This window comes from Myotis lucifugus, unplaced genomic scaffold (assembly GCF_000147115.1).
Source record: "Myotis lucifugus unplaced genomic scaffold, Myoluc2.0 scaffold_290, whole genome shotgun sequence".
Taxonomy (NCBI): domain Eukaryota; kingdom Metazoa; phylum Chordata; class Mammalia; order Chiroptera; family Vespertilionidae; genus Myotis; species Myotis lucifugus.
In genome coordinates, this window is record NW_005871338.1 from 151,632 (window position 1) to 178,540 (window position 26,909).

The 26,909-nt window shown below is 49.7% G+C and overlaps 1 protein-coding gene across 1 annotated transcript in view; it reads right to left on the minus strand.

Moving 5' to 3' along the window:
- TCF7L1 (transcription factor 7 like 1) overlaps window positions 1-26,909 on the minus strand; it is a 120,117-nt gene that overhangs the window by 87,875 nt on the left and 5,333 nt on the right. Inside the window, exons 3-4 of the mRNA XM_023763526.1 lie at window positions 21,712-21,775; window positions 20,410-20,435 (exon numbers count right to left, since the gene is read on the minus strand). Of these exons, the coding sequence (XP_023619294.1) occupies window positions 20,410-20,435; window positions 21,712-21,775 (90 nt within the window). The remainder of the gene's footprint in view (window positions 1-20,409; window positions 20,436-21,711; window positions 21,776-26,909) is intronic.

The window sequence follows — 26,909 nt, forward strand, 5'->3', positions numbered from 1 at the left end:
GCTAGCATGGAGATGGGGACCTCAGAAGGTCTGGGAAAGGGAGCAGGTAGGAGAGAGGGCCTCCCAGGAGGCCAGGGGAGAGGCAGAGCTGAGGTGACTATAAGGAGCCAGGAATGGTCACATCACTGGGAGTGTCCCCACAGGCCCTACACAAGGCTGGGACTCGGGAAGTACCGCTGAATGGAAGTGGACCCTGAAGATTATGTCCTGTCCCCATGGGCACAGCCCAGGATGGCCTGCTAGGTCCTCCTCCCATACTTGACTTTCTTACCAAGAGACACCCCGGTCTCAAGTGGCCGTCCCTTCAAGAAGGTAAACCATTTCCTGATTCACTAATACCCTAACCAACTTCCCTGTGTGGAACCACCTACATCTGCTCAATTAGGTTTCTTAGGAATGGGCATTTAGGACACATCCTGGAAGGTGATGAAGGGGACGGGGATCATCGTTTGGAAGTGCACCATCGCAGCAGCAGGTTTCTGTGCAAAGCCGGGGCTCCCCATGCGCTGGGCCTGCTCCCCTGAGAGATAGCCCTTCCATCTCCCTGCTGCACGTCTGCCCCTCGGGAGGGCCCAGGGACCTGCATTTCCACAAGCACCTGGGACACTGTGAGGCGGAGTTCTGCAGAGCACTCGGTGGGCCTCAGTGCTGAGGGCCCTGCACCCGGAAGCTTTGCAGCGTCCTCCTTATGGCTCCCCACTTCCTCTTCGGACCTAAGAAGCCCCCCTGGACTTTCAGCGCTTGAGCAGCTCCTTTCAGGAGCCCAGGTCACGGGCAGCCGCAGGAAAAGCAGCAGGCTTGCCAACAGCGCCCGGCACTGCACCCCACCCCCCCCGACTGCGGGGCATGGGAGGGGCTGCAGAACACCCAGCCGAGCCCTCCTGTTTGAGTCATGGACACAAACAGGACAGGTGCCAATGGCCTCGTGTGTACCTGTGTTCGGAGCCTCAAGGGAAGGAAGGTGAAGGTGAAGAAGCCACTTGGGTTTGCACGCCCTGTGGGCCCTTCATCACCTTCCTCCCTTGGGCTGCTCCTTATTCATGAGCGAGGCAGGCCTTTCCTGGGTGGCCTGCCGCTCTGAACTGGGTGTGTCCATCTGTCTGCCCGCCTTGGAGAGACTCCCAACAATAGACTGCCCTGTTTAATGTTTCAAGGTGGCGCCTTTTAGATTAAGAGAAATATCTGGCCCTGCTATTCAATGACTACTATAAGAGTCTAGAAAAGATGTGGAGAAAAAAGATATCAATAACACACAAACCGGGCTAACCCTGACAAGCCCAGCCTATTCTGGAAAGTAACCTTGCTCATCCATTTCATACTGACTCCTGAGGAAAAGAAAAAAAAAATCAAGTTTGTAATGATCCATCACTTCCTCAAGACAATAAAAACTGAACTAAAGATACAGAAAAACTGAGACCAACGTTTTTTTCTTCCTAGAATCGTCCCTTCCGCAAAAAAGGCAGCTCCTGCCATTCCAGAGGGGCTTCCCCTCCACTGGACGTGGAGTATTCGGCTACAGATGTGCGGCAAAAACGAAAACTGTGTGTATGACAAGATAAGCACATACCTAGGAATCAGTCTGAACACATGGAATGGCAAGAATTTAGCTTTTCTGCCATGAATTAGATATGGCTCCCTCCCTCACTTCCTTCGGGTCCCTGGTCCAACTACGAGGCTTTCCCAACACCCCGTACAGCAGCCCAACCTTTCCTCTCCACATGCCTCGCTTGCTCTGGTCTATTTTCATCGCCACCTGGCACACTGTGGATTAGCTCACGGTCTCTCCCCAACCAGGCGACAGGTGAGTTGAGGACTGACACTTTACTCATGGTCACAGGCCCAGTACCTTGAAAGCACCTGCCCATTGGTCTGTCCGTCCATACATCCACCCAAACACCTACCTGCCGTTCAATAAATGCCAACTACGATCTAGACACCATGATGGATGCTCTATAAATGAGAAGACAATAGAAATGGTTTTTGCTCTTGGAGAGATAGACCCTGGCAAATGTGTGTATACAAAATACAAAGCTATGCTTGAGCTAAGTGCCTAAGGAGAACGGGCAGAATGGTCTGAGAAAGAAAAAGGTGGGACCTGTTTAAGAGCAGGGGCAAAGGGTAGCTCTCCTGGGCAAGTGACATTTAAGCTGAGACCTGGAGGCTCAGAGGGGTTTCAAGATGAAGAGTGGAGTGGATGAGATACAGGCGGGGAGGTCCAAGGTGGGAAGAGTTTGGCGGTCATAAATGAGGGAGAACATAGCATGAAAGACAAAAAGGAGTCAGACCATGTCCTTGCCAGTGTGGCTCAACTGGTTTCAAGTCATCCCGGACACTGAGGGGTTGCTGGTTCGATCCACAGCACAGGGCGTGCAGGAGGCAGCCGATCAATGTTTCTCTCTCACATTGATGTTTCTCTCTCCCTCTAAAAATCAGTTTTAAAAGTCTTAAAAAAAAAAGGAGTCAGACCACACGCGTGGCTGCCTATCACCATGGTGCTGTGCACATGGCAGACAGACAGGCAAGTAACCAGGAATTGAATCAGTGACACTCAAGCATCAACTTTGTTTTCAAGATTTAAAGCAGTGGTTCTCAACCTTCTGGCCCTTTAAATACAGTCCCTCATGTTGTGACCCAACCATAAAATTATTTTCGTTGCTACTTCATAACTGTAATGTTGCTGTTATGAATCGTAATGTAAATATCCGATATGCAGGATGGTCTTAGGCGACCCCTGTGAAAGGGTCGCGACCCACAGGTTGAGAACCGCTGGTTTAGAGAATCAAGGAATAGACAAACTTGAAATGACAAACTTGAAATGTTCACTCCCACACCAATTCTAACAGTACTAAGAGCAAATATTAAGATACGTTTTGGTATCAACGAACAACACACTTCTTAAATGTTGGCGAAAACCTTGGTAGGAGTTAAGTGTAGCTGAACAGGTTTTGGTGATAGAAAACCACACAGCCCTCACACCGATGTTCCGAATGACATTTCTGACTAGAGGGAACTCAATGTTCACGCCCAGGGGGCTGGATTGAATGTGCATTGTCCTTAGGGCAAATGCTTAGAAGAATGAATGTGTTTTTAGAGTAACAGATCTGGTATTCGTTTGTTTCCCGGGTTTTACTTTCTCCTCCTAAAATTACAATACAGGCAATAATGTTATGCTGCGTGAAACGAATGAGGGCCTCCTTACTGAACGCTCAGCTCCTTGGACGGAGGCGCGATCTCTGGATTCCCAGCCCCAGGGCAGTGCCTGGCCCCTAAGAGATGCTCCAACTCGGTTTACAGACTTTGCTAGTTTGGTTCAGCACCAGCCCAGCTGTCAATCCAGTGTCTGCCATATGCTGTCTGTAGGATTACAGGCTCTGGAACGGACTTTCCGGAAAATTAAATGAAATGGTGATTTACGACGAGTAGCCATTCCAAAGCATGGGACTCGGCAGTCAGTCAGTAAGTGGCCGGGATTACTGCTTTGTCTCTAAAATGCAAGCGGCAATTGTAGGGGAAAGAATACAGTAACAAATAGTAATTCAAGAATTGTGTAAACCTACTAGTACTTTTGTCCCACCCTGTATAAATAATAGGATGCTCTGTGTTACAAAATACACAAAATAATATGCAGTAGTTGTATACGTACACATTCAAACCAGCTTGGAAGGGCACCTGCCAAGGAGGTAAGATGGTGGCAAGGAGGTAAGACGGTGGAGTGGCGTGCACCTAGGCAGGGAGGGGCAGGGCGGGGCAGGACAGAATTTCATTGTACATGTACTGTTGGAATGTCTAACTACAATTCGCATGCATTTCTCCAGTGAGTGTAAAAGGAGTGATGAAATAAAACCTTTAGTCCAGCTGATGAACTTGAGTTCTTTTCCTCCATATAAGCTTGAACCTGTTTGAGGTCTCTGTTATATTCCATTGGTCTATTATTGAACCATTATAAAAACTTAAAAGTGCCTTTTATTTTTTTTTAACCTTTGAATCTATTTGGAATTAACTTTCTTTCATACTAATTTCCCACTTAATTTAAGTCTCATGTATGCATAATCTGAACTTGCATCAACTATCTATCTACTAAAAATTTAATATCTTTAAAACTATGATACTGAGTTATATTTCCTCTGTAGTGGGGACATACAGTGTTCTGGTCATTTTAGTTGATCTGGTGTCAAAATATACATAACATGTCAGAGATAACTTCCAGCTTTCAAATGTTAGAAATGCTATTAAAATTCACTGAAACCGTGGAGAATGCACTCTCACCTTTCATAAGAGAAGTATTTTAGGTTCCTATAGGACCCTACAGTCAGTATTTCCCCCTCTATTGAAACCATGCAGTACCCCAACATCTTCACTATTACAAAAAGGGGGCTCGAGCCCCCATGTCCCGTGGCCTGCTCTAATAGTCTAAGATTATCAAATTGCACAGAATTTAACTGGACTCCTAATTTTTGTGGGTGATGAAATCTACCTCAAGCAATATATATAAATTAACTTAAAATTTACTGAAGACCTAAAATCAGGGGTCCTCAAACTACGGCCCGCGGGCCACATGCAAATACAAATATTGTATTTGTTCCCGTTTTGTTTTTTTACTTCAAAATAAGGTATGTGCAGTGTGCATAGGAATTTGTTCATAGTTTTTTTTTTTTAAACTATAGTCCGGCCCTCCAACAGTCTGAGGGACAGTGAACTGGCCCCCTGTTTAAAAAGTTTGAGGACCCCTGCCTAAAATGTAAGAGGTAAAACTATAAAACTCTTAGAAGGAAGCAGTCATATGTTTTCATAACAAAGGATTAGGCAAGGATCCTTAGATATGACACCTAAAGCATAAACAACAACAACTATAACCAAAATAGACAACTTGAAGTTCATCAAAATTAAAGTTTTTTGTCTCAAAGGATACTATCAAGAAAGTAAAAAGACAATCCACAGAACACGAAAAAATATTTACAAGTTATATATCTGATCAGAATCTAGTATCCAGAATACAAAAAGAACTATTACAAATCAATAAAAAGATAAAAAAAACAATTTTAAAATATCAGATACTTAAACCGACATTTCTCTAAAGAAGACAAACCAATGGCCAATGAGCATATAAGATGCTGAATGCCATCAGCCATCAGGAAAATGCAAATCAAAACCACAATGAGACACCAGTTACACCCACCAGATGGCTACAACCAAAAGGAGAGAGAATAATAAGTGTTGGCAAAGATGCAGAAACTGGAATCCTCACACACTGCTAGTGGCAATGTAAAACGAGGTACCCCCTTTGGAAAATAGGCCAACAGCCTTGCAAACATTTAAACTTAGAGCTACCACATGGCCCAGCAATTCCAGTCCTAGGTATACACCCAAGATAATAGAAAATGTATGGGCGTGTAACAGTGCTATTCATAATAGGAAAAATGTAGAAACAACCCAAATGTCCATTGGCTAATGAATGGATAAACAACAGTGTATCATATAACGAAATATTTATGCAGCCATATAAAGAAATGTGTGCTGATTCATAAAGCAGTATGAATAAACCTTGAAAACAGTATGCTAAGTCGAAGAAGCCAGTCACTGAAGGCCAAGTGATACGATTCCATTATATGAAATGTCCGGAATAGGCAACTCCAGAGAGAGAAAGTAGATGAGCGGTTACCAGACATTGGAGGGAGGAGATTAGGGAGAGTGATGCTAATGGGGAAGGGTTTCTTTTCGGAGTGATGGAATGCTCTCGAATTAGAGTGGTGATGGTTGCACAACTCTGTGAATAGACTAAAACTACCGAACTGCTCACTCTAATAAAAGGGTGAATTTCATGGTATGTAAATTATATGTCAATAAAATAAACAGAATATATCTAAGCCACTAAAGAAATGAAAAAAAAAGATCTTGCACAATATTTCTGAAAATAAGCCTGAATCTTTATATCCAATTGGCATACCTTGAATAACGGTTCCAACCCTGGCTGCCCAACAGCATCGCCCAGGGAACTTTTAAAAACACACAGATGCTTGGACCTCCTTCTCGGAGATTATGATTTAATTGGTCTGGGTGGGGCTCGGGGACTCGTGTTTTTCAAAAGTTCCCCAGCTGATGCTAACGCGCAGCCAGGATTGGGGACTGCTGCCTAGAATGTGAGCTTTCAAGAGTCCCTGGTGTTGACTTAGACATGTTATTTTATCCTTTCTCATAAACATGAGACAAACACAATGTTAAATGGCTCGCCGTTTCTGGTTGTCAGAACTGGGCTTTTATTTTATCGTCTCTTCTACATTTTTATTCTTTAAAGACCAGCAGGTTGCCATTTTATTCACAGAGAATCAAGTCTGCAGTGGCCAAGACACATACTCAGGTCGCCATCGTGAGTTGGGGTGAGGATCAAGTTACAACGTAGCCCTTGGGAACCTAAGGCACTTCTTTTTCTAGTTACTCCAGCTGGACCACTGGGAAGATCCACGCAGCACGAGTGGGGGGCAGGCAGCACCCACAGGGGCTCAACGGGCAGAAAGGCCAGAGGGAGCCTCCGTCTGGGAAAAACTGCAGACTCTCAAGCCCACGATTGTCACCTTCCGATCTGGCAAAATGGAACCACTCCGCTACCTCCCCCCGCCTCCCAAATAACACACCTGTCCTCCTCCCAGGACTGGGAAGCCGCGGTTGATTTCACCTCCTCATCTCAGGTGAGCCACCTCCAAAGTGCTCACTCACCTGGGACCCTGCTTGTCCGATTTTCACGACTTTCCGCGAAGCTGGTGAAACCCACATCGGGTCTGCATTAGGATCCACATGCGTCGCGGAGCCCCAAAGCTGTTTCCAATTGGCAAAGTCATGGCCAGTGCGTGTTGTTCATTAGTGTATTTGTGGGAGGCTGCGGGAGCCCCAACCCAGCCGCTGCCCGTGGGAAACTTCTCCCCAGATCAGAGGGCCCACCAGGCCCCGAGGACCAGAAACGAGGGAGCTGCCCACCCCTTTCCCTGCTCCTGCTCGGACTCCTTCCTGCACTTGAGAGGAACACACACAGACAGCCCTTGTCTGGGTTCTGGTGGCTGCGTCATCTCCCACAGATTTCCTATGCGGGTCCCTGGCCCCTCAATCCCACTTTCTCTCTCACGCGGCTGTTTTATAGGTTGAATTCTAATCTGGGTTCCTTCACAAAGTCGCCTTTGACTAAAAGCTAATAAAACCCCAAACGAGAAATTCAGGAGGCGTGGAGATGCCACGTGACTGTAACCTAAGGTTGCTGGTCAACTTGAGTTGGGTTTCACGCTCGTATACCATCTGGGGGCTTCAGTCCCACCCGCCTGCGTGGCAATAAAGAAGGTCTTTGTCTGTCCTCACACGGAACATGCGGCTGAAGCTCTGGGGGAGTCTTGCCGGAAGCCTTACGCTCTAGAACAGTGATGGCGAACCTATGACACGCGTGTCAGAGGTGACATGCGAACTCATTTTTTTGGTTGATTTTTCTTTGTTAAATGACATTTAAATATATAAAATAAATGTCAAAAATATAAATCTTTGTTTTACTATGGTTGCAAATATCAAAAAATTTCTATATGTGACACAGCACCAAAGTTAAGTTAGGGTTTTTCAAAATGCTGACACGCCGAGCTCAAAAGGTTTGCCATCACTGGTCTAGAACCACTGCATGCCAGGCTCTGGGCAGAGGTGCCCAGCTCTGCTCACCAGAGTAACCGCCTCCACAGGAGCGGAACTGCCCGGCCATAGGCGGGCTCCTCACACCTGCTCTGTGTCACACCTGCACCTGAGCTCCGCCCTGCACCGCCAGGAGCTGCTCCAGCTCTCAGAGGAGGAAGCCTTTCTGTCCACGAGCATCCAGATCCTGAGACATAAACACCTGACAAATCAATGAGAAGAGCAAGGGTGCTGTGCTGGGTCCTGAAACCCATGGCCATGGTAGAGATCTGTTATATCAGCCTCATCATCGGGCAATTTATTTCTGAATTTTGTTTTTAATTGCAGAGAACTGAGAAAATTTTGATTTCCACAGATAAGTGGTAGTGAATGTTAAAGGCTTTTTTTTTTCTTTATCCTTACCTGAGGATATCTATTCCTGCTTTTTATTTTCAGAGAGTGGAAGGGAGGGAGGGAGGAGGGGGAAAGAGAGAAAGAGAGAGAGAGAGAGATAAAGAGAGAGAGAGAGAGATTGAGATTTTGACTGGTTGTCTCCCACATGCACCCCCAACCACGGGTGGGGATCAAACCTACAACCCAGCTATGTGCCCTTGACCAGGAATCGAACCCATAACCCTTTGGTGCATAGGCCAACCCTCCAACCACCAAGCAACACTGGGAGGGCTAGGAGACTACCCTTTTATCTTAGGAGGGTCTTTATTTAAAGTGGTGTTTCTTGCTTTTCTTTCAGTATTGCCCCCCTCTCCCCAACCCACTCACAGGAGCCTTGGTCAACATTTTTGCCTAAATCTGCTCTCCCCCTTCCATTAAATCTTAATGCCACAGGTATCCTGTGTATATGTGTCTACGTATTGACCCCTTGGAGGGCCATAAACCACGCTCATAACTAGAACTCCCCCCCCCCCCACTTGGGGGCAATACCAGTCCAGTTGAGAATGCATGAGAGCAATGGATATAAAAAATTTTTGTTTCCCCCTAGCCGGTTTGGCTCCGTGGATAGAGCGTCGACCTGCAAGACCAAAGAGTCCCGGGTTCCATTCCAGTCAAGGGCATGTACCTCAGCTGCAGGCTCCTCTCTGGCCAAGGCCCTGGTCCCAGTTGGGGCGTGTGCAGGAGGCAACCAATCGATGTGTTTCTCTCACACTAATATTTCTCTCTGTCTTTCCCTCTTAAAATCAATGGAAAAATATCCTCAGGTGAGGATTAAAAAAAGGAAAGAAAATTTTTGTTTCAAAGCAGAATCATTAAAATAATACTAGAAACGACAATGAAAAACCCTTAGGTGATAATTATTTCCCAGACACCTTTCTAAGCATTTTCCCTGTATTTACTCACTAAGCCTCCTGGTACCATTATTATCCTCATTTAATAGATAAAGCAAACGAGGCACAGAAAGGCTAGGTGACCTGACCAAGTCCACGCAGGGGGCACATGGCAAAGCTGGGAGTCAGGCCCAGGAGCCCACCCTGCACCACTAGGCACACCACCTTCCCATGCTGCTGAACGGCTGCTCACTCCTTATCACAAACATATAAACCAAGTGAGATGCATCCAAAACTCGCAACCAGCCTGAAACCACCCATCGTAACAGCTCCACAGAGCGACAAATTAGCAAACTGGCCACTGAGCCGTGAACACGGCCCAAGCCAGGCCGGCAGGGGCGGGCATGAGCATCTGGATAACGGCATGAGGGACGACGCCCGCCTGACTATTTAGCAAAACTGGTGCTTGGCTGCGAGCTTCCTAACCAAAACCACATTTACAAGGCATTCCAACACAGACAGAAAGTGGCCGGGGACTGACTCACCCCCCGATGGGAGCCACCCTGGCAGCTCCAGTGAGTGCACCGGTGGTCCCCAGTATGTTGAAATGCAGGATATCTAATCAGACATGTTTTACTTTGGTTGCACATTTTTACACGGTGAAAACAGAATTTTAAAAAATAAAGTCCAACATTTGAGAATCCAACAGTAGAGAATCACCCCATGACCTTCCCGGCTCTCCGGCCTGACTGAGGGTGCTGCTCCCCCCGCTGAGACAGCCTCCGCCCAGCCTCCTGCACGGCCCCAGCACCCAGCTCCTGCTGCACCCCCACCCCTGCCCCCTGACCTTCCAGTCCATTCCCTCAGCCACACTCTCGCCTCCCACCAAAGACCCGGGCAGCACTCGTTCTTCAGCTCCCTGGGTGGTTCTGAGGTGCAGTGGGCTCGAGGCTACGCTTAGTCCTGCTGTCGTCTCCATTGCAGAAGGTAACCCCAACTCTGAGCAGGATCCTGTCCAGCCGGCCCAACCCCTTATGTGCACCTGAAAAAGATGCCACTCCCAGCCTGTTCCTTCTCCCCAACACTCAGAGAGAGCGCTCTTCACTTTCCGCTTGTCTAGGCGCCCTGTTCATTGTTACTTTCTTCCCATTCATCACCCATTTACCGAATGCCTACTATGTGCCAGCAACTGGGGAGTCAAAGCAGATTAAATAAACACATTCTGTTTCTAAGAACAGGGGGCATAATTTGGGGGTGGGGCGGGGGAGTAAAAACCACCTGAGTAAGGAGTGAGGCTAACAACGTTCTAGGCCAGAGGTCCTCAAACTTTTTAAACAGGGGCCAGTTCACTGTCCCTCAGACATTCCACACATGCGCACTGCGGGCCCAGGACGAGTCGGCTGCTAAGCAGGACAGGCATCGGCGGCAAAAACACCCGGTGGGCCGGATAAATGTTTTCGGCCGGCCGCATGTGGCCCGAGGGCCAGGGCCATAGTTTGAGGATCCCTGTTCTAGGCAGAGCGAACCCTAAGCAGGCGACTCAGAGACGGTGGAGTCTGGGCCACCAGAAAGCAGGCCACTGAGGTAGAGCAGGGAGAGGGGCTCCTCCTTGGAGGGGCTTGCTTCTTCCCCGCCCGTCCAGGGGTCACTGCAGGCAGGGGTAAGGGCTGAGAGGTGAGAACGCCTCACTCACCGTGACTTGGTTTCCCATCTGCAAATCGGGAGGAATCGTGACCCCTCCCCAGATGGGGGTGGGCATTAAATGCAGCTGAGCTCCACACGCAGTGTCCGACTGGCCTCTGCACTGCGCACGACTGTCAGAGCTCCCCCCCCCCCGCCCCGCCCCGCCCCGGTGACTCTAGTGCACCGCTGAGGCGACACCACTGCCGAGAACATGCAGAGCACAGCACAGGGGCATGCTCAAAACACGGGGGTGGGGGGAGCTGTTGCCATGAGTGGTGTCTCCAGTTCCTCTCCAACCCGTCTTGAAAATGCTCAAGCTGCCAGTATGACAAAACTATAAAACTGCTTAACAGCCAAATTCATAGATACAAAGGAGAAAGGGAGTTGTGAGAGGGAGAGATGGCGAGTTATTATTTAATGCATACAGACTTTTCGTTTGGAAAGGTCAAGGCCTGGATATGGATGGTGGTGATGGTCGACGTATGGGCCAGGAGGTCACGGTTCGATTCCCAGTCAGGGCACAAGCCCAGGTTGTGGGCCCGATCCCCAGTGTGGGGTGTGCAGGAGGCAGCCGATTAATGATTCTCTCTCATCATTGATGTTCCTCTCACTTTCTCTCTCTCCTCTATCTCTCTCTCTCCCCCTCTCCCTTCCTCTCTGAAATCAATAAAAATTTATTAAAAAAAAAAAAAAGAATGGTTAAGATGGTAAATTGCACGTTGTGTCTATTTTACCACAATTAAAAAAAAACACAACAAAACCTGTTTACTTATATTCAAAATGTCTTTCAGTCTCCACAGAAAATGGGCATACCTCAGAGATAGTGCACATTTGGTCCCAGCTACCGCAATATTCTGCAATAAAGAGAGCGGTAATCTTTTTGCTGATGGAAGGTCTTGCCTTCAATTTGTAAAAACCACAACATCTGTGAAGCACAATAAAGCAAAGAGCAACAAGAGGTGCGCCTGTAGAAGAAACAATGCTAACTTGAAAAATAATTAAAAGAATACATTTACACTCTCCCATCTCTAAGAATCAATCCAACCGAAATGCCACATCTGTGTAAAGATGTATGTATCAGTATGTTCACTGGGGCATATTGAAATGGGACAAAAAGAATAAAGTTCATTACTAGGGAAGTGATTAAAAACCAAGTCTTGGCAATCCTCTGCAACCATGAAGAGCATGAGATAGTCGTCTCTGCAGACACTGCCGGCTCAAAGGAGTAACATCCTATCCAGGGAGAACTCGGCCCTGGGGCATCTGAACTCCATTCCCATATTAAGGAACCTGCGCCCCCTCTGAGTCCTGGTGGGAGGCAGGGTCTGCCTCCCACTCGGAAGCTGCAAATGCCAGCAACATCAACAGTGGCAGCACCCTCGCCATTCCGGTTTTGTGGCATAATTGTGGCCAGGGTCTGGGCTGCTGCCTAGTTCCCACAGTCTAACTCTGCGGCCTTCCCAGGGAGTCTGGGAACCACCCTGTGTGTGTCCCTTAAAGGAATTCCTTTTCTGCTGCTATCAGTCAGTTGACATCTATTGCTTTACAACTAAGAACCCCACTGATAAAGAAATTCAGATGAGGACCCCGGCTTTTAAAAAAAGAAAACAGGCCCTTATAAGTCAACAGATAATGACAGCGAACATTTCTTGAGCACCTACTATGTGCGGACACTGTTCTAAGCTCCTTTCATGGACCGACGCTGTTAGTCTTCCCACCCCTCCTGGGTCTGCAGTGTCCTTCTCACTTTACGGATGAGAAGATGGACGCATACGAAAGGATTCAGAAACTTGCTGGCAGCGGTTCATGAACCCAAGAAGCCTGGTTCCAGAGCCACAATCCCAGCTACTGGTCTATGCAAATAGGACCATGCAAACACTTGGAAAAAGGCCGTAGGTGGGGGGTGGGGGATGGTTCTCAAAACTGGGGGTGAAGCTGAAGGAAGCCTCTGATGTGTTTCTTCTGTTTGGTTTTAAAATCTTGCTACAAGAACTATTCATGTGCTGCTTTCAGATAGAGCAGTGTTTTTGTAAGATTAAACCTGAACCAGGGCGCCTGCAAACAAAAGCCCCTTGCAACTGAGACTCCACTACGCCTACCCCAACCCCATGAAAGACCGGGGGTTCAGCTCCACCTCATGCCTGGGTCTCCTCCTGGTTCTCCTGTGATAATCCACTCCTGGGGTGTCTACCGTGATGCAGCACACAGCTGGGTGTGGACACCACGGTCGCCATTCACCCTGGGCTCAAAGGCCTTGACGCACCATGTGGTCCTGCTCATCCTCATAGGCTCCCATCCAACCATCCATCCATCCATCCATCCATCCTACAATTGATCAATTCTCCTACAATTTTCACTCTCCAAGGCCCAAATTAGAGCTATTTCTCCTGGCAGCCATGGTTTCTCTTCTCCACCCACATCATTTCCTGAGCACAACCCCTCCGTTGCTGGTGGAAAGGTACCATGTGAGGGTCCTTTTCTCCTCAGTTTATTTACTCTCTTCCCTTTTACTCAGATGGTCTTTATCCCTCCATTCCCCGGGGCCATTCCTGGGCTCCTCAAATCTCCCCTGACCCCCCCCCCCGACTTTTCACACAACCCCCCGCCCCCACCACAACAAGGGCAAGTCTTTCTAGAAACAGTGCCTTGGTTACTAGTTTATTCTGCAATAACCCTGACAACCAAGTGCTATTTTTTCACGAGCCCTAGCCACATGAGGATTTTTAAAAATCTTATTTCAAAATAATTCCAGACCTACAAAAAAGGTGCAAGAATAGTAAAATGAACTCCCTCCACCGAAGTACCTCAAATGTTAACATTTAGTTTGCTTTCACCTTCTCTCCCTCCAGCTTCTTTTTTCTGAACCATTTGAGACTAAGTTGCACTCCCTTTACCTCTAAATGCTTCAGTGCGCATTTCCTTAAAAAGGCATTCTCTTACATGACCAGTTTAATTACCTGACCAGGAAATGGACATTGATACAATAATATCGTCCAATCGGCAGACTTTATTCAAATGTTCCCAATGGTGCAGGATCCAATCCAGGCTGAACACTGATTAGGTTGAATCTGCCAGCTTCTACACATGTCTGAAACCTCTGATCCCATGTGTGCAAAGAATTCCTGGATAGAGAACTGCCCCATCCATCCAGAGCGGCAAGACACTTTCCTCTCTGGGCTCCCTGCTCCATCACCCCTGAGGATAAAAGGACCGAGTAGCTGACTGCTCTATACATGAAAGGGGATCAGCCACCTTCAGCTTCCCCCAGGTATCGTCACACTCATTCAACTGGAAACAGAGAAGCTCATTTTACTGCATGATTACCGGGTGTCAGAACGCGACATGTTCTACATGCATCGTAATCCCCCTGGAGCCCCACGGGTTCCACTGTTACCCCACTTTGCAGATGAAGAAACTGAGTCTGTAGGGGCTGAGCAATTTGCTCCAGGTCTCTCCAATGCTTAAACTCAGGATTAGAAATGAGGGTAGAAAACACACCTTGTCATTCACAGTCCGGCCAATCTTCTCTGGGCTGAAATAAGGCCCCTAGATCAGAGGGAAGCAGAAGCTCCAACAGAGACCACTGAGGCCACAGCGTCCACCAGGCACAGGGCCCACGGCTCCCTGACCCTGGCCACACTGGCCACATGCAGCAGTCACCTCGATAGAGGAGAAGTGGGTTCTGCAACCACAGTGGAAGCAGAACGACACCGCGTTCCATGCTGCAGAATGCTTTCTCCTTGTGGCCCGAGAATGAATGGTTGTCCCGCCCTAAGAAAAGCTTTCTCCCTGAGGAGCTGAATGTGAGACCAGGCAGAGAACTGGCCACAGTCAAGGAAGAAACCAACTTCTAATGCACTAAATCAGCGGTTCTCAACCTGTGGGCTGCCAACCTGTGGGCCGCGACCCCTTTGGGGGTCAAACGACCCTTTCACAGGGGTCGCCTAAGACCATCGGAAAACACATATATAAACAGTGTTTCTCTACCTTCCTAATGCCGTGACCCTTTAATACAGTTCCTCACGTAGTGGTGACCCCCAAACCATGAAGTTATTTTCGTTGCTACTTCATAACTGTAATTTTGCTACTGTTATGAATCGTAATGTAAATATCTGATATGCAGGATGTATTTTCATTGTTACAAACTGAACACGATTAAAGCATAGTGATTAATCACAAAAACAATATGTAATTATATATGTGTTTTCCGATGGTCTTAGGCGAGCCCTGTGAAAGGGTCGTTCGACCCCCAAAGGGGGCGCGACCCACAGGTTGGCAGCCCACAGGTTGAGAACCGCTGCACTAAATCAAGAGCACTGAGCACATGCACACTGTGTGCCAAGTGCTGACTGACCCTCGGCGGGGTGACATCCCATCTCACCGCTGTGTTCCGTGACCAGCCCTGGGCCAAGCTGACTCCAGACCAGGTCTGTGTGACCTTACGTAGCACCTGTACCTTACAGGAGCAGCTGTGGGGGCAGGAGGCTTTGAAGCCAGTGTCAGGTTAAATAGATCCACCTCCCTCCGTTAGCCACGGAGCAAATCAACTCCTGCCTCGAGAGGGAAGGCCAGGCATTTGTCCCACCTCCCCAGGTGCTTGCCGTCTGTCCTAGCACAGATGCCGCACTCCGGCTGCTGGCAGTTTGCAGACGGCTTCTATGTTTCCCCAACTAAACTGTGAGGTTCTCAAAGACTTAAGCTGTCTAACTTTCTGAGTGCCGTGGCCCTAATAAAGGTGTGTTTCCTTTTCTTCCCTTTTTCTTAACCCTTAAAACTGAGGTAGAAATGATAACACCTTGGTTCACTCCACCGGAGTAATGTTTGCCGAAGCCTCACCTTAGCCACCAGGAGCTTGAGCCCTTCTCTCCACTGAAGCTCTGCCACTGACCTTGGGAGCCTCAGTTATTCCACTTGTAAATGGGAATAATAACCTTTCCTTCCTTAACGTGCTGGAAGCCGGTGTACAGCACACGTGTACATCTTTTCCTCATATCGTTGTAGAGTGTGTGTACACAACAGCTTAATGGCTTAAGTCAAAGCACTTCGCCCAGGAAGTTCCCCACAAACGAAAGATTCCACTGTTTCTTCTGCTAGTACCGTGACTGCCGCCGTGAGGTCATCAAACACAAGGCCCCTTTGGCCCTTGGGTCTGGCTTCTCATTCCCCGTTCTCGGCATGGTGCAGGGTCCCTGTCCACAGTGGGGACACAGCCAGAGCTGAGAGCCAGAGGTTTCGAGGGTACTGGCTGCCAATGGCACAAGCTACTGGGAGTTAAGACCCGGTGCCCAAATCCACACCCACCGCCACGTGGTTCCCAGTCGGCCCAGGGCACTGCCCCTTCCTGCAAACGGGAGGCCGAGCTCTGCAGAGGTCTCGGGCCCTCCCCACAGAGCCTTCCAAACTCCAGATGCAGGCCCCTGGCTGGCAGAAGACCTCCTCTGTGGCCACTTCCCACCTTGAAAACATCCTCTGTCCTTTCAGGGTCAAATCTACTGTCCTCCCAAACTTCTTTCAGGAGGCTGCCCAAGCACTCCGAGAGGCCCACTCCCAGGAGCCGGCTACACTGCAGCCCCTTCAAAGGACAGTAAAGGAAACCAGCGCACCCCGGGCCTAACGGGGCGGAGCACCGACCGAGTTCACTCCATCAGCAGCACCTATTGAGTGCCTCTGGTATGCAGGACTGTGAAGATAAAAGAGACAAGATCCCTGTTCTTAAGCAGGGGATCAGCTGGGTGGGACGCAGAGATAAAAGCTGAAGGTCAGAGTCAAAGATAAGCTGGTGCCGGCCCCAGCTCACACATGCCTTCCCTCCCTGCCAGAGCCCCCAAGTTCCAGAACGAATGAGCCCCCAATTTCGGTCCAAGTCACCCCTCGGGACGCACTCCTGGGCCCCAGGCTCCGCCGAACAATCGGGGGCTCCCGGAGGCAGGCCGAGCGGGCACATTCTCATGTGCAGCGCCCCTCTCAGCTGTTGTGTCCAGGCGGCCGGGGTCTCCGAGGCGCATGAATGCCCCTGAATGGGCCCATTCAAGCTGATGGACAGGAGCTGAAAGCTGCGCACACACAAAAGCCACCGGGCAGCCGGGGGCTGCAGCCCGGTTTGCCCACGGGAAGGAGGCCGTCCCGCCACAAAGGGTGGCGTGAAGACTTCTCTGCGGACTCAGTGGCATCCTCTGGGTGCCCACTGCACAGCACCCCCTCCCCAAAGCGGGCAGCAGCACAGACCGTGGCACTGCATGTAGAAGGCTGAGAGGGCCAGAGGCAGTGAACGTCTGACAAACAACATACAAGGAGAATAAAAATACCCTTTTCTTGAATAGCAAGATGGGGCTCTGGGCCAAGGCGCTGATGGGTGCCTCCGGGTGCCTATCTTGGACGTGATTAGGGCTGCATTCCTGACACCCGTGGTGACCTCTAAGGACTCCGACTGACCCGAGATTGTTTAACGTGTCACCAAGAAAAATGATCTAGAAAGGACACGGCCAATATTTAAATGAGTGGAGAGGCAAGTCCCATTCTTATGTCACTCACTTGGTGTTTTCCAGGAAAATAACAAATCTCTCTGAAACGCCATTTGCATTTTTAAATAGAACCAGGAAGGGAAGAAGCACCCACCTGGAATTGCTTTAATTGCTCCAAGGGGAGGACAGGCTCTGCCGGGCAGGGGAGCGGACGTCTGTTTACACTGTTGCACACAAATATTTTACGCTCACAGTCAGGTGGCGACTCTGCAACGCATGCGTCTGCGCTCCGAGATCACATTACTTTAGAAACAACCCCCCAAAAAGATAATTAAAGATAGTTCCTCCTCATAATGCAATACTATAACGAGCAATTAAAGTTAAATTAGTTTGTCATAATAAAAAAGATGGATACGTCCCTGGGCTTCCCAACCCAGAGTGAGGGATTCATGGGGAGAGGTCTGACTGCGTGGCGGTTTTCCTTCGGAAATGTGAAGTGTTCTGACCAATTCTGTGAGCAGAACGGGGTATCGTGGAGGTAGAGATGGACCCTGGCAGAACTGGGAGTTTTGTTTATGTTTATTTTACTTCTACATACTGGGACAATTTAAACACAGTAAAAAGGACAGAAACACATAAACATCAATAAATTCATCATCCCAAATTCACAAATGTTAACCCTTTGTCATATCTGCTTCAGGTCCTGTTCTTTTTAAAGAAAACGTTACGGAACAAGAAGAAGCCTTATACGGAGGCAACCACATGTCCATATTTTCATAGGTGTTTTTTTTGGTTGTTGTTAATCCTCACCTGAGGATATTTTTTCCATTGATTTTTTAGGGAGAGTGGAAGGGAGAGGGAAAAACAGAGAGAAACATCAATGTGAGACACATCAATTGGTTGCTTCCTGCACACACGGTGGGAGTGGCGGGTGGGGGGGTCTAGCCTGTAGCCCAGGTACGTGCCCTTGACTAAAATCAAACCTTCGCCTCTTCAGTCTGCGGGCCGCCGCTCTAACCACTGAGAGAACCGCTAGGGCTATAGGTCTGCCATTATGGATGGAGCATAAACAGACTCTAATACTGTTTGGTGCTTTTTAAGCTTTTTCTTTTTTTGAAATACAGTGGGGCCTTGACTTACGAGTTTAATTCGTTCCGAGACCGAGCTCGTTAAGGAGCTCATTAACTCAAATTACTCTGTCAACTCAATGCAAAAAATCGGCGGAGAGACAGCTGGTATCTCAAAAAATATCTCAAAAAACTTGTTAGTCGGGACACTCGTAAGTCAAGGCCCCACTGTAATTAGATTCACAGAAAACTGAAAAGAAATGTACAGAGGTCCCATGAAGCCTTCACCCAGCTTCCTCCAGTGTTAATGTTTTTCATTTCTATCAGAAACCAGGATACGTACATTGGCACAATCCACAGAGTTTATTCAGATTTTACCAGTTTTATAAGCATTCCTGTGTGTGTGTGGTGCACGTGTCTATGCAATTTCACCACATGTGTTACTACTACAATCAAGATACTAACCTGCCCTCTCCCCACCAGGCTCCCGCATGCTACCCCTCTATAGAGACACCAATCCCTAACACCTGGCAACCACTAATTTGTTTCCCACCTCTATAATCTTATTATTTCAAGAATATTATGTAAGTGCAATATGTAACCGCTGGCTTTCCTACTCAGCATGATTTCCTTGAGGCTCATTCATGTGGTTACTTGTACTGATAATATGTTCCTTTTTTACTCCTGAGTAGCATTCCACGCTATGGATGTACCGCCGCTTATTCAACCACTCACCGCTGAACGACATCCCGGTAGTTTCTGGTTTGTGGCTATTTTGAATAACAGTGCTATGAACATTCACCTAGAAGTTTCTTGGTGAATTCACATAAAGAGCCCTGAGCAGGGATCAGAGCCTTGGCCCACTCCCCAGAGGGTCATGGGTTCAATTCCCGGTCAAAGGCACGTGTGCAAGGCAACCAGGCAACCAGTTGCTGTGTCTCTCTCACATCGTTGTCTCTCTCTCCCTCTCTCTCTCTCTCTCTCTCTCTCCCTCCCTCCCTCCCTCCCTTCCTCCCTCCCCCTTTTCTCCCTCCCTTCCACTCTCTCTGAAAAAGCAAAAGGAATGGAAAAAATACCCCAGGTCAAGATTTTTTAAAAAAAGAGAGAAAAGTGGTAAAAGAGCCCAAATAATTTTGAAATACAAGGGAACCTCTCTTTCCCATGTTAAGGATTACTATATAGCTACAGTAATTCTGACAGCATGATATTGGTAGGGGGATAAATAACATGTAGATCAAATGATACTGGACCAATTAAACATCCTTAACAAAAACGATCAACCTCAACTTCACACCTTATACAACAAGTAGGTCAAAATGAATGTAAAGCATAAAACTTTAAGAAAAACATAGGACACATGGAGATATCTGGTTTCTTTAATTCCCAGAACACCAGGAAGAGCCCTTTACCACGTCTCCTCCTCTGCTCTGTCCCTGATGACTAAATTCCACTATCAGACAACCATACCTTTGGCTTAGGGTCTCATCCAGAAAGTTCCTTTGGGAGAGATAAAATATGAGCTGTCAATCTTGGGGTGAATCAGAGTATTAAGTCCTCTCCAGCTGATAGCTAAGAGGAGGCAAGTGGAATGAAAAAATGTACTAAGCACTTGGAGAACAGAGGAGGGTGAAAAGGAGTAAGAGGAAAGATATCATGTTCTGACAAGTTCCACCTACTTGATAATGTCAAGGTCAGTTCTTTCAAAACCTCTAACTGGTTCAGGATCATTGGTGGTGCAGGTGGTGATGGGGTTTCACCAACCTACGCCCACCCCGCCTGAGCAGACAGTCACACCAATTCCCATGCAAAGAAAAGGAGTGTGTACAGGCATAAGAGAATGGGGGGCTGTTGATGCATCCCCATTAGTATCCAGCTCAAAAGAAAGAGCTTGCATTCCAAACAGGCTAACACGATGCAAGATATATTTATTACCTATCTAGCATTTTCCTTCCTGGCTTTATTATCTCTTTTATGTAGATGTTTTATGGAACTACTTAGACAAATGCCTTGAGACTCGCTTTTAACTGTGTGTGCAGCATGGTTGAGGAATGGAGTATTCCAGGTACAGAAATATTGGGCATATTACCATCTTCCAAAGAATCAAAAACAACCAAGGGGTTTTAACCCTAAAGCTCTGCAGAAATAAATTCTTCATCTACGCTAAACTAACTTAAATTGTCGTCATATAATCTGAGGAATAAGCATCATGGAAACAACCGGAATGGAAAACTTAAACCCAGGACGTGCGGTCCCAGTTGTATCTGTGCTTGCTTTTCTCACCCACAGTGGGAAGTGTTCAGAGAGGAGGCATCAGGTCTCCACAGCGCCCCCTGAGGGGGAGGAGGAGCCACAGCAGCTCAGCGCCCGCAGCTCAGAGCCTGCCCTCAGCTTTTCCTCGTTACTTTTTTGATTGATTGACTGATTTGAGAGAGAGAGAGAGAAACACTGATTTTTTTTGGCCCACTTATTTATACACTCATTGGTTGTTTCCTGTATGTGCCCTGACCAGAGATTGAACCCACAGCCTTGGCATACGGGGGACAATGCGCTAACTAGCCGGCCAGGGCTCCACGTTCGATGGGCCCGAAAACACTTCTCTCCTGACTGGGAGCTCACCCTTTACCTCCTGGCCAGGCTGCTCAGAGTTAAAATGGGGCAGCAGAACATACAAACAGAGCAGGAGGCAGCGCCTCAACCAACCTGGACCACAAGGACAACGAGGGCCCGCCCAGTTCTGACCACCTTCCTTTGGACCAGCTAGACACAAAAACCTGCCGCAGCCTTAGTCCAGGGCGACAGCGCAGGCCGAGACAGTCCTTCTCTCCCGCGAGGCAGCCTCCCGAGAAAATTCAAAAGCACAGACAGAACCGTCCACACTGAGCCACGTGAGATGCTGTGAGGTGCCCTGGCTGCCAAGGTGAGTGTGAGGGCACGAACCTCTGACTCCTGCTTGGGACTGGCCTTTCCACGCCTCAGCTGCCTCCTCTGTAAAATGCAGTGACGAACCCCTGAATCCACCTGCGGGCGTGGCCGAGCGGGCCCTCGGTACAGGCCACTGTTACGATTCCAGTTCACGCTCCTAGTGCACATTCGCCTAACGCTGACCTCCCGATTGCCCCTGCGCGGGCGGTCGCATGAAGTAAGGAACGTGGATTCTGCGTCCAGAGCTAGGAAAGATCCTGTAGGCTGGAATGAGCTCCAGATGTGGAGTCTGAAAACAGACACGGCCAAACCTGTCACTCAGCTTCACTGTGACACCGTGGGGCAGGGCCCTGACCTCGAGGAGACACGAGGCGTCTTTGCCTTACAGGGGTGCTGAGAGGGTCAGAAGGGAGGACTCCCGTGAGAGCCCAGCTCAGCTGGCTGTAACAGGAGCTCAGGGTCCGATCGAAAGAGGGAAGGCCCGGCTTCCTGACACGGGCAGGCCGGGTAGAATAGCACAGGAGTGGGCGCTCACTCAGAGGGAAGCAGTCCCTGAGCCTGCCCTGCCCCACTCCACCCATCTGCCAGGGCCAGAAACATGAGCAGGACGGCCCTCAGCCCAGGCAGAGCAGCAGCTACCGGGAGAGGCCCTGTCCTTACCGCCTCCTCGAAGCTGCAGCCGCAGGGAGGCCTCCTCGTAGTCGCCGTTGCGCCGATGCCAGAACTACCATGGACTCAACATTGCAGGACCCTTCTCCTGCAAGCCGGCTCTTAAATTCATCCCTTGTGCCACTCACTCTCCTCCAACACCCCGTCTCGGCACCCCCCCAAAACTTCCAGAACCACCTCCAGGTCCCCTTCACCCTGGAAGACCCCACAGTCCTCAGCCAGACTCCTTTCCAGAGTGCTGCCTCTGCCAGGCCTGGCCCAGCCCCCATCCTGGCGGCCAAGACCTTACTCAGGTCATTCCTCTGGCCTCTCCACTGTGCCCACCCTCAGTGCCTTTCAAATAACTGGAATGTCTTCCCCTCTCATTTTATGATCTCCAGCTATGTTAACGTACAATTGACATGTAACACTGGGTAAGTTTGAGGTAAGTACGACCGGATGCCTGATGCACGTATATTTTATGAAGCCCTCCCCTCCTCCTGTCCACCCAGGTCCTGCCTGGCTCTCCCAGCGTGGCTGAAGACTCGCTCCACACGAAAGGTCCTTCCGGACTTCCAGTGCACACAGACACTTCGTTTCTCCTAGTCCAACCTCTCTCCCAGAGACAATGCCTCAACATGGAATCGGCCAAACTCCAGGCGACCAGGCCTGGGACCTGTGCAAGGCAGGGAGTGCACTGTGCCTTCCGAATGTGACGATGGTTCAAAAGTTCCCCTTCCACACCCCAAGTCCCAGATCCACCTCACTCCCTCCAACAATGTCCCCCCACCCAGAACCACACATCACCTCGACCCTCTTCCCACAACCACAGCCCAACTCTGCAAAGGTCATGATGGCAGAGACAGCCCACCTACCCTCCCTCTCCTCCAGGCCGGCCTCCCACAGGCCGCCCGCCATCGTCACTATCGTGTGTTTGTCTGCAGTTCCCAGAGCTGGGCCTGATGCTCCAGGAGTGGGCCGAGCAGGACAGGGTTGCCGGGGCTACCCTCTACCTCGAGCCGGGCTCTATAGCTGGACAGCTGGCGGATACATCTGCAGTCCTCACGCAGCCCTCACTGATTGTATTTGGGTTGCTTTGGACGCTATGACTAGATAAGTTCATTGAAAATGGCCTTGGAGCATGATCTCTTGCAGCTTCTGGAGTGAAGACAGATAAGTACCTGCTGACTGACTCACCGATTTTGCCCCCAAGTCAGTCCTGAACTATATGACATGCCTAGTCACGTGGCTACAATTCTGATGGAAAAACACCCCCTGCCCTCCATAAGCAAGCAGGGTTATCAGGCAACCAAGATGAAGAAAGACACCAGAAGGAGCTTGGAACACCCACCACGAAGTCCATCCTGCACAACAACCACCTGACCAGTGTTGGCAGCGTTCTTCCTAGGCCGAGAGACAAGGGTGGGACAGGAGGTGCCAGGGAGCACCCATCGCAGGAACCTGCGTCTCAAATGCACCTGTACTAGGGGGACAGTGAGAAATTGAGCCCCACTAAGGTTCTGCCTTCTTGAAAGGCATAAGTAGATGCAAAACCTAGTTGACTTTCTCCACACATTTGAAATCTAGTATTTCAGGCAGAAATCAGGGGCAAACAGGACCTGTGCTGCGCCCCCCCCCTTTTTAAATCCTCACCTGAGGGTATTTTTCCCACTGATTTTTAGACAGAGGAAGAAAAGGAGGAGGGGGTGGGGGAGGCAAGGGGGAGGGGAAGGAAGAGAGAAAGGGGGGTGCTGCCTCCCGCTCACACCCCAACCAGGGATAAGGTACATGCCCTTGGCTGGGAACCGAATCCATAACCCTTTGATCCTCGGGCTGAAGCTCTAACTACTGAGCTCCCACCAGGGCTGTGCTGCCCTTTCTAACTGTGGCAGAGACAACACGCCTTTATTTTCCTTCTGGGCCAGCAAGAGGACCCCATTTCTCAGGCTCCCGTGGCATTAAGCGGAGCCACTGTGACTGCCGTCTGCTGTCACCCCTCATCTCCGGCCTGGTTGCAGACGCTCCCATGGAGAACCGCAGTGGTTTTCAAAGGCAGCCCCTGGACCAGCGGCAGCAGCTGGAACTTGTTAGAAATGCAAATTCTCAGGCCCACTCCTGTGGGGGTGGGGCCCTGCAATCTGTTTGAATGAGCCCTCGGGGGATTCAGGTACCCACTAGCAGTGGGAGCCAGTGCTCAAGAAGATGGCAGAGCTCTTGGGAAGACGTGGTCCCTGAGTGAATGGAGCAGTGCTGCGGACCTACACTGGGGAGAGGAATAAACTTCCACTGTGTTCAGCCGTTTGGGGGTCGTTCTGTAAAGCAGGTAGGTATTCTGTCCCAGCTCAAACACCAGTAACCACTGGGCTTCAGGTCTAGTCTACTCTCTATGGCCATTTCCCTCCTGGGGTTTTCCTAATGTCAAAGGCTGGCAGGGCAAGCTCCCTGGAGAGCAGCGCGCTGGGGTTATTTTATTCCGATGGCGACAGCCTGCCCAGGAACCCTTTCTATCCACTCATTCATTCGTTCACAGTCTGGTTGGTATGCTAACAATGGGGGAAGCGGAAGTCACTGCAGGGCCAGGATCAGATAGCAGCCAGCTGCTGCTGTTAACACATTCCTGCCGCCCTCCAGCACTCCTGCCTGGCTGCCCGCACCCGGGCCAGCACCTGCCTGCCTGTCCGTTAAGGGGCGTCCAGAGCCGGCATTGGGCCCGAACTCAGAGTATCCGGGACCCTGTCCTTGCTGCTCCCACCGCCAGCAGCTGTGGCTGCAGAACAAACCAAGTCCAGGCTGTCCTTAGAAGCGTGAATGTCCATCTTTCCATCTGTGACCTGCAAGTTCGGTTTTGAGGGCCTTGTCTCTCCTTGCCTCTTTCCCTTTCCTCTCCAAAAGACATTCCCCTTTCTCCTCGAGCCCCTCCCCCCACATCCTGCCTCTTCCTCATCCACTGACTGCCCCCTCGCCAGTCCTTGGGCATCTATCTCTGCGACTCAGTGTGGCCTCAGACATCCTGGGGCCCACCCCATGCAGTCACCGGCTTCACACAGAGTTCCGTGCCTCTCCGTTAAAACACAGTTCTTAAGGCTCGGGGCTAGGCTCTGCATGCCCTCCACATACCCAGAGCCCTGGCACCAGACACAGGGCACTCGTTACACCGGCATTCACTAAATGCTTGCTTAGCGATGGGCGAGGGACTTGGGAGGCCAACACCCAGGTGAGTGCCCTGATGACACTGTACATACACCTGCAGGACCAGTAACTGGAGGCTTACAACGCAGACACCAGTCTTCTTTTCTGGGGACACAGTTTGGCCCCAGACTTTCTCCTCCAAGCAGAAGCCCTTCCGTCTCCTCCAGCGGGCTTCTTGCTCCCTCTGATTATTTACCGCCCCCCGTCTTGGCTCTGGGGGCTGCATGGGTTTCCTTGCTGCCTTGAACTCTCTCTCCACCACATGTGCTCTTAGCCATGGGCCATTTATTCCCTTTGCTGCTGCCCCCAGCAAGCAGGGCCCAAGGCCAGCACAGAAGCACACCGAGCCCCACAGCCTCCCACACCTGCTGCCTTCCCCAGCAGGGCCTTTCCCTGGGCGGCTTTAAAGGAGATGTGGCTGACTTACACTCAGTTCTTGGCCACACACCAAACTGGACAAGGAACGCATTCCCTCCACGCTCCCCTGCCCCCGGGCATGCTGGCCACTCCTGTTAGGCAGGTCTGCTTGGCGGTGATCGCTCTCAGAAGCCCCCTGCTCACTGCTCCTCTCCCTCTTAATCTCTTCCCCAACCCCCCAAAAGAAGCCCCAAGACAAATGGGGCCACAGGGCAACCTGTCTCAGAAATGTATGAAACCTGAAACCACCAGCCGCCCCTCTCTCCTCTCCTTCCGGCGGGAGCAGCAGCTGGCAACCCATCAGGCAGCGGCTACTCTGCACACAGGGAAGGTGCTGCCGGTCAGGAGCCCCGCGCAGGCTGGGACCCGGGGCTGGCCTGGAACCTCGTGCTTCACGCCAGCAGGTGAGGAGGCCATCTAAGCTAGTTACCTACGGCCTAGAGCAAATCACCACACCTCACAGCCCCTCAGTTTCCCCTTCTGTCAACAGGGCTGGGGCTGCTGTCAGAGCAAATAAACAGACACTTGGAACTTGGCCCAGGTGCATAGGAAACTCCACAGGGGTCCACTCTTGCCATTATTATGGTGATACACTCCTCAAGCCTCACTTCAGGAGGTCACTAACCTTGGAAGAATGTGCAAGACAAGGAGTACAGACCATTGTGAGCTGGAAGATAAAGGCCAAGGGGGGAGCTCAAGACCACAGAACCTTCCAGAACCCATGACCTCCATGGAAGAACATCTGGAAAACTTACAATTATGATGATGGACGGAGCTCAGTCCTGAATCTCTCACCCAGGACCGGAGTGGATCAGTAACTGCTGGGGTCCAGCCCCAGCGGGTCCAGGGGTTCCCAAAGGTGTGGACGGAGTCGGCAAAGAATGATTTACACAGAGACAGCATTCAGAACTCTCTAGCTTTGCTTAGTCTCCGTGGATCTTCCCTGTGCCTGGCTGAGGCCACAGAGAGAGATCCCAAGGCAAGCTGAGCCTTTATTTTATAGTGAGAGGTAAACAAGGTAGTGGTTTCTATAGTTACACAGTTCTTGTGAGTTTCACTTGTTTTGACCATAGTTACACTTCCTGCACTTCCCTCAGCCCATTAGCTTCCCAGATAAGATCTAGAGAGCCTCATAAGGTCAAGCCTAATTATGCTAAGAGGACTGTGCCCTCTAAACTGGGAATTGTTTGTGACTTTGCCCACAGGTCAGTCCGAGGCTTAACCCTATATCAGCTCCCCACAAGTAACCTAAGCTGGCAACGATGGCCTCACACTTAGAAGCCATTTAAGAAAACATTGGATGTAATTAAATACTTACTCATTTCAAGTTTGCAGATCTCTTTTAAAAAATATATTTTTAATTGATTTCTGAGAGGAAGGGAGAGATAGGAACATCAATGATGAGAGGGAATCATTGGCTATCTCTTGCACACCCCACACTAGAGATCAAGCCTGCAACCCAGGCACATGCCCTGACCAGGAATTGAACTGTGATCTCCTGGTTCATAGGTCAACATTAAACCACTGAGCCTCGCCAGTTGGGTTGCAGATCTCTTTAGTTATAAAAATGTATGTGTGTGTATATATATACATTCATATATATA